This window comes from Tremella mesenterica, assembly GCF_000271645.1.
Source record: "Tremella mesenterica DSM 1558 unplaced genomic scaffold TREMEscaffold_5, whole genome shotgun sequence".
NCBI lineage: Eukaryota > Fungi > Basidiomycota > Tremellomycetes > Tremellales > Tremellaceae > Tremella > Tremella mesenterica.
In genome coordinates, this window is record NW_006711229.1 from 1442168 (window position 1) to 1456266 (window position 14099).

The 14099-nt window shown below is 49.5% G+C and overlaps 5 protein-coding genes across 5 annotated transcripts; 2 read left to right on the forward strand and 3 right to left on the reverse strand.

The window, feature by feature from the left end:
* Positions 1 to 114: 114 nt before the first annotated feature.
* Positions 115 to 1410, reverse strand: TREMEDRAFT_62533 (uncharacterized protein; the record flags this gene model as incomplete). Its single annotated transcript, XM_007004690.1, has 2 exons — positions 115 to 1132; positions 1187 to 1410. 2 exons carry the CDS (start codon positions 1408 to 1410, stop codon positions 115 to 117), a joined length of 1242 nt encoding a protein of 413 aa, XP_007004752.1.
* Positions 1411 to 2583: 1173 nt separating this feature from the next.
* Positions 2584 to 5473, reverse strand: TREMEDRAFT_30506 (uncharacterized protein; the record flags this gene model as incomplete). Its single annotated transcript, XM_007004365.1, has 9 exons — positions 2584 to 3204; positions 3304 to 3555; positions 3599 to 3822; positions 3865 to 3955; positions 4017 to 4067; positions 4111 to 4202; positions 4250 to 4764; positions 4805 to 5219; positions 5317 to 5473. Coding segments are annotated over 9 exons (2418 nt in total), but the record flags the coding sequence as incomplete, so codon positions are not given.
* A 1234-nt stretch (positions 5474 to 6707) lies between these two features.
* On the forward strand, positions 6708 to 7034 carry TREMEDRAFT_62535 (uncharacterized protein; the record flags this gene model as incomplete). The annotated part of the gene is made up of 1 exon (XM_007004691.1): positions 6708 to 7034. The coding sequence occupies one exon, from the start codon at positions 6708 to 6710 to the stop codon at positions 7032 to 7034; it is 327 nt and encodes a 108-aa protein (XP_007004753.1).
* A 209-nt stretch (positions 7035 to 7243) lies between these two features.
* Positions 7244 to 10494, forward strand: TREMEDRAFT_44147 (uncharacterized protein). Its single transcript, XM_007004479.1, has 16 exons — positions 7244 to 8079; positions 8123 to 8286; positions 8343 to 8400; positions 8443 to 8543; positions 8589 to 8665; positions 8740 to 8784; positions 8827 to 8875; positions 8917 to 9179; positions 9226 to 9308; positions 9354 to 9380; positions 9423 to 9492; positions 9536 to 9550; positions 9592 to 9650; positions 9896 to 10006; positions 10158 to 10200; positions 10385 to 10494. The coding sequence occupies exons 1-16, from the start codon at positions 7355 to 7357 to the stop codon at positions 10433 to 10435; spliced, it is 1941 nt and encodes a 646-aa protein (XP_007004541.1). The 5' UTR covers positions 7244 to 7354; the 3' UTR covers positions 10436 to 10494.
* A 163-nt stretch (positions 10495 to 10657) lies between these two features.
* TREMEDRAFT_62537 (uncharacterized protein) lies at positions 10658 to 14093 on the reverse strand (the record flags this gene model as incomplete). The annotated part of the gene is made up of 12 exons (XM_007004692.1): positions 10658 to 11358; positions 11582 to 11713; positions 11874 to 12036; positions 12080 to 12099; positions 12209 to 12376; positions 12431 to 12519; positions 12566 to 12964; positions 13070 to 13187; positions 13261 to 13494; positions 13515 to 13591; positions 13639 to 13721; positions 13764 to 14093. The coding sequence occupies 12 exons, from the start codon at positions 14091 to 14093 to the stop codon at positions 10658 to 10660; spliced, it is 2514 nt and encodes an 837-aa protein (XP_007004754.1).
* Positions 14094 to 14099: the final 6 nt, after the last annotated feature.

A 14099-nucleotide genomic window follows, 5' to 3' on the forward strand; every position in this document is an offset into this window, starting at 1 on the left:
TCCCAGCTTCACGATCTCTAGACACCCATAACCGAATGATGTTAAATCGACATTAAAAGTATATTATAGTGTTCGTATCGAATCGTATCGTTCATCTACCAAATCTTTCTATTTCTATAAATCGACAATCCCTTCCATGCTTGTTTGACGTAATCTGTAATTTTCTTCATTAAGTCGTTCATATTCCCCCTCAAGTCGTTGACGTTCTTTCTCTAAATCATCACATCGGATTTTGAGCTGGTGATTTTGTCGTTCTGCATAAGCTTGACCGAGTCGAGCTTGGGTGAGTTCGAAAAGAACTTGATTGACTGATCCGGTGAAAGCTTGTGAATAATGTTGTAAGGCACGACGATGATTTTCGACAGATTCATCGATACTTGTGTCCATACGCATGTTACATGGTCCGGCGGGAGGGAAGCTCGCATTCGATAAAGGTTGTAAAACGTCGTTCCTTGCAGGGTTGAATGATGAAATATCAGTGGTCTCTATCGGTTGAGGGGATGTTGATCTTGAAGAGAGAGGTGATAGGGAAAGCGAAATTGATCTATTCAAGTGGGTAGGGTAAGGATGTTGGTGGTTCCAATTTGAAGAAAATCCATCGTTAAACGATCCTCTCTTATCCGTTACCATACTTTCAACTGCAATATCGCTCGAGCCATGTCCGGCCTTCTTCCGAGTAAGAGATTTCTCTCCAGAGCGTAGAGATAGAGATGATAAATCATTCGTACGAACCCTCTTCTTTCCTGATGTTTTGACAACTACTCTCGGTAAAGGGGGCTTGACCTTCAAGAGTAGTGTCTTTTTACGTTGAGCGGTAATTCGAGCTTGACGAGCTTGGATCATTTGATCTGTCACTATCTCCCATGATATCTCTTTTCCCTCTTTGTCTTTGAAAACTAAACTACCATCATAGGCGTAAATGAGAAGTCCTATTGCTGAGGCGCGTCTTGTACAATTGATATTGGATCCACCACAATGATCACAACCTTTGGGTAGATAAGGACCACAAAGTCTTTCCTGATCTAAAGCAATTTGTGGTGGAAAAGTTTCTTCTGCTGGTTGAAAAACTCGGAATTGACATCTACGACCAGCACGAGTACATGTATTACAATCGAATCGGATATCCGAATGTCTGACGTGAGCATCTTGTATTGTAAGTTGAATTTCATCAAATAGGAACACTTACTGGAATAATTGCATTTTCTTGGTTTTGTTGGTGGACGTCTTGACATGAATGAATCCAAGAGTTTCCATCCTCTCTCTCTCGATGAGTTGTTGAGCACCAAGCGAGCTAGGTATGCTTTGGACACTGTTTTTCTGCTTGGGAAGTTTCGGGATGGTGGGGGATAAGTTGATTGAGGAGGGAGCTTTGTTGACCAAGCTGGAATCGGGCAGCGTTGGGGATTGCATGGTAAGAAGGGAGTTGAGATGACAAGTGAGGGATGAGAACGAGGGGGAGATATTTCTGAATATGATATGACCAGGACTACTAATTATTTTTGGTCATCTGGAATAAGTTAAGTTAAGTAGTTGACTTACACATCTACCAAATTATAAGACCGAAATTAGGTGAAGCATGTTAAGTAAGGTGGCTCACCCGGAAGTTGGTCACACCCGGATATTGATCATCCCATACAAATTTGATTCCGTCTTCTTTTTGAGAGGTGACCATACATGCATGTATAACTCTCCTGGTCCCAGATTCTGCAGATGATATCTCCTGGATTATGGCTATCTAGTGGTATAAATATCTACTGGAAAATCAACCTCTTTGAGGTCGGTGATCAATATCCGGGTGTGACCAACTTCCGGGTGAGCCACCTTACGTGACACTGTGGCATGTGGCAGGATTCTTGTTCCCGTAAAGTATTGGGCGCCGGACACTTCGTTCCTCCTTGCATATTGTATCTCACAAGTTTCAAGAACAATATCCACAGAAATAAACCATATCAGCTTGACATAACAGTCTAGTCCAAAGGGCGAAGGGGTTAATCTGAGGCTTGGTCGAGGCCGGGTTGGTGGGGATGGCGCCAAGGAGCTAAGCGACTACCTACTTGCGGACGCACGCGGTCGCTCACGACCTTGCGTGGGTCTCATCACCTTGACAGCTTCGACTCAACCTGACATGCCGACTTGGTTGGGGTTTTGCATATGACAAAGTCCGAGGAGAAAACAGTTTCTGCCATCCTGCTCCCTTCTGCCATCAGAGTTACCTCCGATCATCAACAATGCAGTGACGCCGTTCGCTTTCGGTGTGCCGCCTGCGACGTGAGTGTACGATCTGTTCGTCGGAAATGTTGCATATGCACACCAATCAGTTCCCAACCATATCAGTCCCCTTCTATACAATTTGTCGAGAAACGTTATGCCAAACGTCAAAGTTCGTCAATCTCTATACACCGGAAGAAGAATCGTGCTTGGAACCCTCCTCACTGTGATAAGACGGGCGGAGGGGTCGGGTCGTGCTCGATAGGGCGTATCGTGTTAACCGCCTCCATCTGTATCTTGGCTTTGGCGTCAAGTATAGCCGGATAAGCCAGACTGTTCATGAGCTCATGTGATGGCCGACAGGATATTCTCAACTCACAGTCTGCACAAAGCCCCATCATCCGTCTCACCATTGACAATTCCCATTGCTACTTTCATCTTCTGACTCCTCTTCACTAGTCCTCCATCTAGTCTCTTTGCCAGCATAGCCGCCATCTCGGTCTTTCGCTCAATCATTGGCTTCTTCATCACCTTATCCGACCACGCAGCCAGTCCCGAGACTTCTTGCGCCGCAGGCCGGCCGAGGTTGAGCTTGAAGAGTAAAATGTCCGAACCTTCGTATGTGAGATTCGCGACAATGTCCCTGGCAGAAAGAGCGGCGAGAGCGGGAAGTGTAGCGGATGGGATGTCCAGGATGGTGGGAGGATCTTGATTCGGTTCAAGCGACGAGCGAGGGGGCGATGGTGATTGGTTGACGGGCGTGGGGGCGGGTACAGTTGGAGCAGTCACCTCTTGGCGACGGATCAGTTCCTTCTTGGCGACGTTGTATGTTGCTGCAAGATAAGACTTTGACGATAGACAGTGACGCAGCTCTTCGATGGTGACAGTGGAGAGAAGAATCGTCATGACTTGGTCGACCTCCATGGGGTCGATGCGAGCTACCTCAGCGTGTAGTGTGTCAGACTCACGCGAAGAAAGTGGGAGTGACGAAACCGACTGGAGAGATATCGGTGACAATGACACTGGGTTCGAGGGATGAAGGTGCGGTGGGACGCCCATCGACGGTGGGCTTGATTCGGATGTGGCGACGTGCACGTCGAGATCTGGGTCGCCTTGAAGGGTGCCGATTGTCTCCGCAATGCGGATTTGCAACTGATGTGGATCATGGAGGAGGGAGATGAGTTCGAGGTCGGATTGTACGAGGGCAGACACGGCCGGCTGGATGAACCCCTCTGGAACGGCGTTCAGTTGGGCGAAAGTCCTGACCCTTGGATCGACTCGCTTCTCAAGCTCTACCTTGCGGCTCTGTGGACTGAGGAGTCGAATGTCGTCGGTGGTAGCAAAAGGCTGGCTTGTCAGACCAACAAACCACCAATGCAAGGAGACTCACCGAGATCGATGAGTAGTTTCTCGAACGCCACTTGGCGTCAGTCCGTTGTGGACTAGTAGACGACCGTGCTCTCTGGCCACTAGCACGACCAAAACTCGCCGGCAGACCAAGAGCCTTGCGCTCCGCAATTTTCTCTGGTCGCAGCTTGCGAGGTTCATGAAGCGTGACCTGAATTTGTTGACGTCCGACAGTGGTACCGTTGAACTGCGCGATAGCTGCAGCCGCTACATGATAAGCTCCAGCCCGTCACATCAAACATGACTGACCCATTTCCGGAGATTGAAAGCTGACAAACCCGTAGCCACGACTCCTGCCCAAGTCATCACGCATCACCTTTGCACTGACGATCCGGCCCATCTGTTGATCAATCTTCGGTTCCCCAGAAAATTCTGATATTTTAGAGGACATCAAGGCTCACGGGCTCAAACAAATGCTTAAGGAAGTCGGAGTTGATATCTGGGTCCAAACTCTGTTCCATCAGCTCCGTCAACCTCATCGTTTGAGAGGCGCACCTTGACGAACACATTCGCATAATCGACAAGCCCAGACGCGCTGGTCGAGCCTGGTCCGCTCACCGGAGCAGGGCGTATATGCTGTCCAGGACCTTGAAGCGTTGTCAGCGGCAATGCCTCCACAAGGATAGCCTCTCACCATGTTGTATGTACATCCCATCGTTCGCGATCAGTCCGACCGCCTTATACTCCCCACTGACAGTCTCGCTCACGTCTAAACTCCACTTCCTTGGAGTTCCAGAGACAGATCGGGACAGACTATTGAGACTACCTATACTGCCCTTTGTGCTAAGTTGGCTACCTCGATGCGAGTCGGCAGTCGGAGAGAAGGGAAGGCTGACATCATAGTCGTTCTTCCCAGCGAACACATTATGAGCTGACCAAGGCACAACTTCGGTGTAAGGTGGAGTCGGTGGGACACCCATTCCAGGGATGACAGGAACGACGCCATGCTCTGGAGAGTCGCGGATGGACATGATACCGACGGACTGCTTGAAAGCCTCGGAGCTGAGCTGAGCTGGGGTTTGTGGAAGATATTGGACATTGTGAGATGGAAGCGTGATAGCTGAAGGGTGAGGCGGCTGGGGTGTAGGAATTGAAGGGACGAAAGAGGGTTGGGAAATCGGTTCGCTTTGTGCACCAGCAATGACAAAGCTGATCGTGAGTGCGGTTACATAGCAGGGGAAACACTCACATCTGCCATCCTTTTAGATAACTGGCCGTTGCCCCGAAGCCCGTGGAAAATCGCTCCGCTTCGTCCTCGTGCCAGAACTCAGCTAAGGCGCGCCAATTATGCTCTTCGCCTTCGAGCTCGGCCCCGTCTTCATCCCGCCAGACATTGACTTGTCGCAAGGAGCCCCATGGTCTGAGTGCCTCAAAGATATCTCCTGAAGTGGGCCAGGCTGTGGGGAGGATCCCATCACGACTAGGCGAGGGTTCGGGCGGAAAAACCAGTCGTTGAGGTCGAATGTAGCGGATTCTGGTGGTAGGGTCAGGGAACGGAAGATAGCTCGGAGGAGGTGCAGGGGAGACGGTCATATTTTTCATGACAAAGGCGAAGTGAAACGGGAGGATAGCGAGAGCCTTTTCAGCTTGTGCGATAAGCAAGACTCTTGTGACAGACATGTAGACCTACCATTGAACAATGTAGTGAATTCGATCGTGCCTGCCTGTTAGGATTGTCTGAAGGTCTGAGGGAAAGCGCACCTTGTCTAGTCATCCAATCATAGTATGCATCTGGCTTGTGTCTGTCCCTGTTCGGGACAGGATGATTGAGCTGGATTTTGAAAGGAAGACATTCCCTGAGACATTTGACGATCTCCACTTCTTGAAGATCTGGGGGTACACCAGAGATGTAAATGACGGCAGCATTCTTCGCGTCAGTAAGAATAAAATATGCTGAAGAGAGCAAGACTGACGAGATACGGGTGAGGCCGTGGAGTGCCCTGCTGGGCTCCGACCGCCATGGCGATGGGTTGTGCTGGGGGAATGATTTGATTGTGGGGCAGCTGTGGCAATGGGGGCACGGGCCACTGCGACTGCGACTGAAGAGGAGTGTAAGTGTTACCCAGACCTTGGACACTCTGATTCAAGGCAAGCTGGAATGAAGCGTTGTAGGTGGGGAATACTCGAGGGAAAGTAGTAGGATCGGGGTGAGGGAAAGCAGAGATGGAATGAGTGTATCCACGAGAGCCAAGAGAAGTCTTGGACGATGTCGATCTGTGAGGGGTCATCAAGGTCAATCCGGACATGGTGAATAGAAGAGAATAGAGAGGAGATGAGAGGTTGTCTGGGGATTGTTCTGTTCGATGGTGACTAGCTTTAAGGGGTGGAGTGTGGAGTGGAAATGAGACGAAAGAGGAAGGGATGCCGTATAGATTACAAGGCAACGAGAAGAATGGGGCGGGAATGTTGTGGTGTCCACGAAGGGAAAATGTCTGAAGAAGAGAAGAAACGTCATCGCGCTCACCTAGACTGAAACTACCAGATTTTCCACTCTCACATCTGCTGATCACACATCCCTCATCTACCCCTGTTTCCAATATAAATCGTACTCGTGATCGCGCTGGGCGTTCAACTCTGACAAGCACAGTGCCTGAGTGCCTGCATGCCATATGAGCATCGATTGGATGGTGGCGGAGGAGCAGGGAAGAGAGGTGAAAGATGATCTATAGATATATGGGATACGTGAGTATCGCTGCACACCTGCACACCGCACAGTCCCCGATGTACAAACGACGACGACTACGGGAGAGGAAAGACCCACCTTGTACACCCTGAAGTCTCTCCACCCACCGACGCCGGCCGCAGATCGCAGATCTCGCAGAGATGCAATTGGTGCCAGTCAAGGCGTTGAGAAACAGGGGAGATGGAAGCGAAGCCGACTGAGACGTCACTCTTCTACCGGATCCTCGCAGTCTGAGAACCAGGCGTGTTTGATGATGTAGACTCAAGCTTCTTTATGAGGAGTGGTAGTATGGTGAGTTGAGCGACTGGCTATCTTCGAGACCCCTTCGCACACGATACTCGCCTAGCTACTGAAGAGTATGATGCTCGAGTGACCGGAAGGAAATTGTGCAAGTGATCAGCTGAACATAATGCCGACTGGAGGGGGCCTGTGCGTCAGGGTTTTTTCCGTTCTAGACGAGGTACAAATGGCTGATATTGATACTCTTGATGATCTTGACGGAACTCATGCCGTCAGAGCCCGAGAAAAAGCGGCTAACAGGAATGTCGGATGGTGGCAGATCGGCGTCGTGCCAGCAGGGATTCCGGGAGTTCCTCCAGGTTGTGAATTGTCGAGGGAGGTGAGAGAATGTCAAAAGTCAGAAGCAGCATCCTTTGGGAATGTTAGCTCCCTTCCTGCGCGGCGCACCAGCCGAGTGTCTCGATCTGGCTCTTCTTGTCCATTTGATTTTCTTTAACACACACGTATGAGGGATGGAAAATTGTAACTTAATCGAACTTTGAAAATCAATCCGCATCCCAGAAAAGCACCATCTAAAGTTTGGCTTTGGAGCGGCAACTTGTAGCGGCGTACGCCGCCAGCGGACAGGCACGTCCGTCCAGTAGTCCATCTCGATTGGGGTCTGCAATCTTTGACTTTTGAACGAATGGACATTGGGAAAAGCGGCTAGCAGCTAGCAAGCTGGTGATCTGCGATTCGCGACGTACTACAGCTACTCAAAATTCGAGCTAGAGATCCTGCTCTACCACTTTCGCTACCCCCGGGCCCGCGGTCGTCATGTCGCGTAGACTCCCATTTCCTCGGCTTTCTCGCCCTGCCTATCTCGTCACCGGCGCTATCTTGGTCTTCCTACTCCACACCCTCTTCATCCGCTCCTCAGAGTCCCCTTCCTCCCCCATATCCCCCGGACGAACTCTCTCTCGACTCTCTTCTCCTCTCCTCCCACTCCGAGGTTCTTTCTCCCCTGACACTTCCGCACTCCTCCCCGGTCATGAGCGATCGTACGATGTGGACATCGCCCCGTCAGGACTTACTTCGTTCCATCCAGGAGATACCAAGCACCCTATCGAGCTTCTCATCGAACGTGCCAAGAGACAAGCGGATAGTATCGATGCTCAGATCGAAGAGGTCACTTCTCTGGAGGACTCTGTGGATGAGTATGAGAGGGGGTATGGAATGAAACCTCCCAAAGGGTTTGACAGGTGGTACGCTTTCACTCGAAGGGGTCCAGTACCGAAGCCTCCTGCAGTTGCACCACTGCTCTCTGCCGCACACAACCCCGTGGTTCAATTTCTCAGTCATCCTGCTGCTGTGCTGAGAGAGAGAGTCAAGGAGGAGGGAAAACAAGCCCAAATGTTCAGTCTCGAATTAGTACCGGACGGTCAAGGGGACCCCGGTACAGCCTGTACGGCGGATCAAGAGTGGACAACTAGGGATTGGCGGACGAGAGGAAAGGGAATGGTCAAAGTACATGGAGACGGAGGATGGAAATTTCGATGCAAGTAGGTCGGTCATGCTTTCCTCAGAGCATCGCTGATCACTTAGCAACACACTTTCTCTGCTTCTACCCATCTTCCCTCTCATGCCCAAGGAAATGTTCCATCTTGACCCACCTCTGGAAATCTTGTTTGCAGTCGACGACGCTCCTAGAGGGATGGTGCATCACTCTTTCCGAGAGAGAGGAGAGGCGCTGGGGAGAGCTATGAAGTGTGAGTGTGATTTGATTATCTTGCTTTCGCTTCTAAATCTCAAGCTAATCTTGCAGTGTGGCCAGCGACTGCCCTTCACAAAGCGGAACAAGCTATGCGTTGGACATATGGCTGGTACGTCTGTGCAATCAACATCAACTTGTAGCTCATTGGTAGGGTATGGGCCTGCCCCGATGACGCGCCGCTTCGCACTCAAAGCACTGACACAGTGTTGAACGATATGAGACCTGCACAGATGCCAGCAGGTGTTGAACAGCGTAAGTCTCTTCCCTTCAGTAATGTTTGTCACTGACTCATCCCAGTTGTCCAGCCAAAGACCTTCATCGCCGACTTTGTCAAGTCTGCCGACGTCTGTTACAACCCTGAGCTCATGTCAATGGTAGATATCTGCTGCTACAAGGTTTGTTTTCTGGCTAACATGTACAGCACAACATGATGATCCTTTCTGAAAAGAATCGAGCTGCAAGGGAATTGGGTCTGTCTCTTGCTACATGTCGCGTTAGCTATACCATATTCTGTTAATGTCCACTAATGTAGCAGTATGTCCATAGCTCTGATCTTGTGTCGGCACCTTTGGATGGTGTATGGGGTGAGCTCTTCTTCGTGTTGGACTTCCGCTAAATCAGTCAGAAAAGGTTGCATATATACCCTGGGAAGAAAAACCGATACGCAAAGCATTCTGGCGAGGAACAGCCACTGGAAGTTTTCACAATAAGAAGATCCCTTGGAGAGGGTCGCAACGTGAACGTTTACACTTCCTCGCGCACAATAATTCCGAAGCCACAGCTCCAATATTGGTGAAGCGCGACGGTCGATGGGTGACGGAATCATACCCAGTCCAAGAGATGAATGAGGCGTGGCTAGACGTTGGATTGAGTGACGGACCAACACAGGTGAGTCTATGCTTCGTGTACTTTTGTGGCGAAACTCATTCGATAGTGTAGCGAAGAAGACGGTAGCTGCGACGAGTTGGAGATGGAGATAGATTTCATGCCTAGAGTCAGAAAAGAGGATGCCGTCAAGTGAGTTTTTCCATCTCGCCTGGACGTCATAAAGCTCATGGAAAGGTACAAATACGTGATCGATGTGGACGGGTCAGTTTACCATAGGATGTTTCGACGAAGCTTATGAGTTAGGAACGGATGGAGTTCTCGTTTCCGTCGTTTGTTAGCTGGCAACAATGTGGTCCTCAAATCCACTGTCTTTGTACGTGCTCATCCGAGGTACTGGGGCTATGCTGACTTTGCAGCCGGAATGGTTCAATGTTGGTCAACGTCAATGTGCTGAAACGTGGCTGATCAGTAGGACCTAATGATACCGTGGTATCACTACGTACCTGTCAAGATCGATTATTCAGATCTGTAGTAAGTGCTTTGCTTTGCAATCTCCTTTTGATCTTGTAACATTTCATCTGCTGTACCGAGCTTTGCCATCTTCCTCTTCTCTCACTCTGTCTCCAACCCAGAATGGCTGTCGTTCCCATTGCACGTCTGCCCTTGACATGACCCAGACCGACAGCTTCAGGACTCATCAATAGTGCATCAAGTGGTGTGAGGCTGGCTGCACAAACCCAAGGATGAGAAAAAGGTGTCGGGATATTGACATACAGCGACATTCTAGCTTTCTTTAACGGTCCGCCAGATGGATCAGCCCCGGGTAGAGACGACCTAGCTAAGCAAATCGCCGAACAAGGATATCGGTTCACACAGGAGAAATGGCGGTATGTGTAAACATTCCCCTCTCCCTCCTCTCTATCCAATTGGCTGATAATCTCGTGCTTCCTCCTATATTCCCCAAGCCTTTCAAGTGTATACACTCACCGCGTCGGAGTGACGCTTCCGTACTAGAGAAAGCATGTAGCTGACGAGTAGGATGCAAGATATGCAATCGTACATGTTTTTGCTACTTTTAGAGGTAAGTCTCTCCCTAGAACCTGAAAGCCAGACCATCTCAACGCTGCTCTGATCTCCGTATATACTCTTTTTCGGGTGTTCATGGTCAACCCAATTCAGCCTTCCCTTCGCTCGTCATTCTGATACGAGATGCTAGCTTGAGGTGTCAGATCCGCAGTGTTTAAAAGACGAAACTGACGTGATAGTATTGGCGCGTATTATCCGATGATAGAGAGGCCAATTCATATCATTCATAGTTCATATAACATTCCGGTGTATACGGTATCATCATATCATGAGAGTCACACGATTAATGCAAGCTCTTAATAACAAACTTATCGATAATCCACTTCTGCGTCATTCACTGACCACTGACGATCAACCTCATGGATAACCCATCCCCATCTCGTACACTCATGCTGTGTAATTTCTGGGGCGGTGTACATAAACATAAAGTACCGAAGCCAAGAGAATCATACCTATTTCCACTTTTCAAACTTCATCTCCACCCGTTCCCCACCAAGAGGATATACCCAAGCCATCCATTGTCCTCTGACGGACACATGACCATCACTGACTTTTACCCGAATATCGACCCTAGCTTCATGTCCATCTTTCCATTCTATTTCATCCGCTTCACCTAATATTCTCCCTTTTCCTCTCTCTTCCACACTCGTCGATTTAGCAGAGGGAGAAGCGAGGTAATGAACATATGGTACAAAGATTGAAGCTTTGCCTTGTTTCTCTTTGTCTTCCTCTTCCTCTTTCTCTCCCTCTCCATTCATTCTTGTCCCATCACGCGGAGCATCTCCCTGTGAGTGTTCTTGCGACTGAGACGTCGGAGCTGATGTGGTAGAGTGAGACGATGAAGATTCACAGGTCTTATCAAGAGGTGAAATATCAATAATCAACCCAAATTCCCCAGAAGACATTTCAAATTCTATTTCTTCAACCCTTCCTCTGACTTCAACAGGATAAGGTCTACACCAAGCTTCTTGTCCTCTAGCTCCTAACATTAACGATTCCAGATTTTTAGGTGAATGAGCCACCAAATCGTCGTCGGTGGATAAATCATCATATGTGAAGATCGAAAGATCTTCGCCGTTCCATCCGTCCCCGTTTGAATGGGTGTTGAGTGGTTCGTACGTCCATAACGTATATGATAGAGCGTTTTTGCCATCTGAAAGTCAGGAAACCCTCTCTCACCACCGCCACATGTTTTGCAATATGATACTTGTGTAAGTACACCAGTTGTCTTGATGATATCCTATGAGAGTGGACATAATAGGGGAAGTAGAAAGGACGGATCCACACTGAGTGGGGAAGGAAATGAGAATCGTCGGAATACATGTACAGATAGTTGGAAGCTGGGTGATGGAAGAGACAAAGAAACCAAAACCCACCACATCCACTCAACACTTCATCCATCGCCTTGGTAGGTTCTCGATAATCATGTCGATCTACTTTACCTTTTGCTAAACCTAATAATCTAGTTTTATGCATATCGAACGGTGTTCCTATTTCCCCTATCACAGCTGATTGTCAGTGCCCCGTTCGACACTGGCTCTGAATACTATTTTGTGTCACGCAACTTTTATCCTATCTGCGCGGGGAGTTGTGCAGGATTGAAGGTTGAAGTGACAGGGAGAAGCTATCACCCGGATCTGTGAGATTGGAAAAGGGACGTTTACTCACTCGGATATTGTTCGATGGGGTCACTACCGCCTATACTCTCGCCTTTTTTGGCATCCGACTTGAGTTCTGCCAGTTGTTCTCGCATATTCCTCTTGATTGACCCTCGACCGAGGTTCAAACCTTGCATGACGGTTTTCAACCCACGTTGGATACCCACTGCGTCCTTGGAGTCAGCTGAGGCATACGCCAAGCATTATATGGCTCACGGCGTTGTATAGATGTCGTCCTGATTGTCAGCTTCGGGTAACGTACAAACGAGCTCCGTCGATGACCTCGTGGCAGGCAAGTATGAAAGGTGAGAATTGAGGATAAGAGGGTACGAAGAGGACACCTACTTTTACCAAGCATAGTTAATCCATCGTAGAAATGCGAACTCAGAGCTATTCTACCCTTCTCTTCCTCTCCTGAGATATCAGGTGGTTGACCGAAAACGGGAGGGTGAATAAAAGATATCGCATTCGGATGAGCTCGTCGTATTCTCGACATAAACGAAGTGTACGATGCTACCCGTCAGTTCCACCTCGTTATGAGAAGCACCTGGAAAAAGCTAGACTTACGTCGCCAGAATACAGACTGGAAATCCAGATCTTGCCCTGTGGGGCGGAAATAATCTTTCCTCAGAATCTCTCTGGTGTTGGGGTCCCATCTACGAGATTAGCATCTGGGCTAGTGAAATGAGAATGGAAGCGTACACTCCATGAGCCGCCCAAGGACATCCACCAGTCCCATTCTCATCCCAAAAGTCCCACGCTGAACCCCACTTATACCCCCACCTCTCCTCTGCCTCGCGAGCTTCTTCCCTAGTCAACCACGCCCCCTGTCCGTTCGGAGGAGTAATACTTATCTTCCCCTTAGATTTCGGACCTAAAGATGTGAAATCGTCGATTTGTACCCCTTCCACTGGCTGGCCCATACCGAGTATCAGTGTCTGAAGAGGTGTTGGAGAAGGTCCCTTTCTGAAGTCCTGGGAAGAAGGGATGACATTGAGGTCTGGAATTCCGATGAATCCTTCGTGTGGTTCGTTCATCGAATCCCAGCCAAGTATACAATCGTCCAATAGACCTCCCGCATCTCGAAGACGGTCCGCTAGACTGTGTGTCAGATCTAACTCCCTCTGCCAGACTTCTCCCATTTCATCGACATGCGATGTCGACGGGGGAAGAAAGAAACATAGTTAGTCACAACAGGAGACTTACTGGCCATACGCCTCTGTCCTACGTGTTCGGACCCATCTGCCTGCTGATTGCCCGTCAATAGTGCACTTAGGAGCGAATCTCTCTCCAGCCCAAAACACGGTAAAACAATGCCGGGCAGCTAGTCGATTAAGGTTCGTTTGCCATATCACTTCTTTTCAATTTTGATGACTCAAGAGCTTGAGAGGACCTACTGTCTGGCCAATCACCCACTTTGCCAGCGGCGGCCTCCCGACGTCCTTCTTCCCCTCCATACCCTTCTGTCTCCCAGGAGGCGTGAAGAAGAGCCGCTCCGGTCTGATGTAGTCGACGAGGGCTGAGACCTAGAGCATTCAATACCCAATAAGGTGCCCCGCTACCAGAGATGAACCTGGAGAAAACATCTTGATGTGGGGACAGAACTCTGTGATGAGTATGTGTATGTCCATCTGGTCAATGAACCACTTACAGACTTTGAAACCATACGCTTTGGCTTTGCGGAGGATACGGATGGTATAGTCGATAAAGGCTTCATCGTATTTACCTCTGGGCCGTCAGACGATTGACAGAGGTCAGAGTTGTGACGGACTCACGGACCAGCATGTTCCAGAGCCTCCCAAGGGATGATATACCTTATTAGGCGGAATCCCCAGAAGCTCAACCGGCTAAGATGTAGCTATCAATCAACACTGGTGCTGATGTTGTGAAGCAAGCTTACGTCCGCCTCCCTCTCCTGTAAGGGATGACCGACAAACCACCCTTCTCTCCCACCTCGTTCGGCCTCATCCCACAACGCTCCTTGATCGCCCACATGCGTAGAGAAGCCGGCCAGATGACGACGATACTCGTCCCGTTGCTCCCTGGTGTCTTGAGGAAGATTGGAATAGGTGTCTGGGCGAAAGGCGGGGACTTTGGCGGAAGAGCCCAAGTTGACACCCCGCAAGATGAGGGAGGTGGGCACCTCGGTGGCATGCACGGGGGAGCGAAAGAAGTTGCCATACGAAGTTTCGATGATGTCTCCGTCTTGGACCATAGAGCTGCTCGACATACTGGA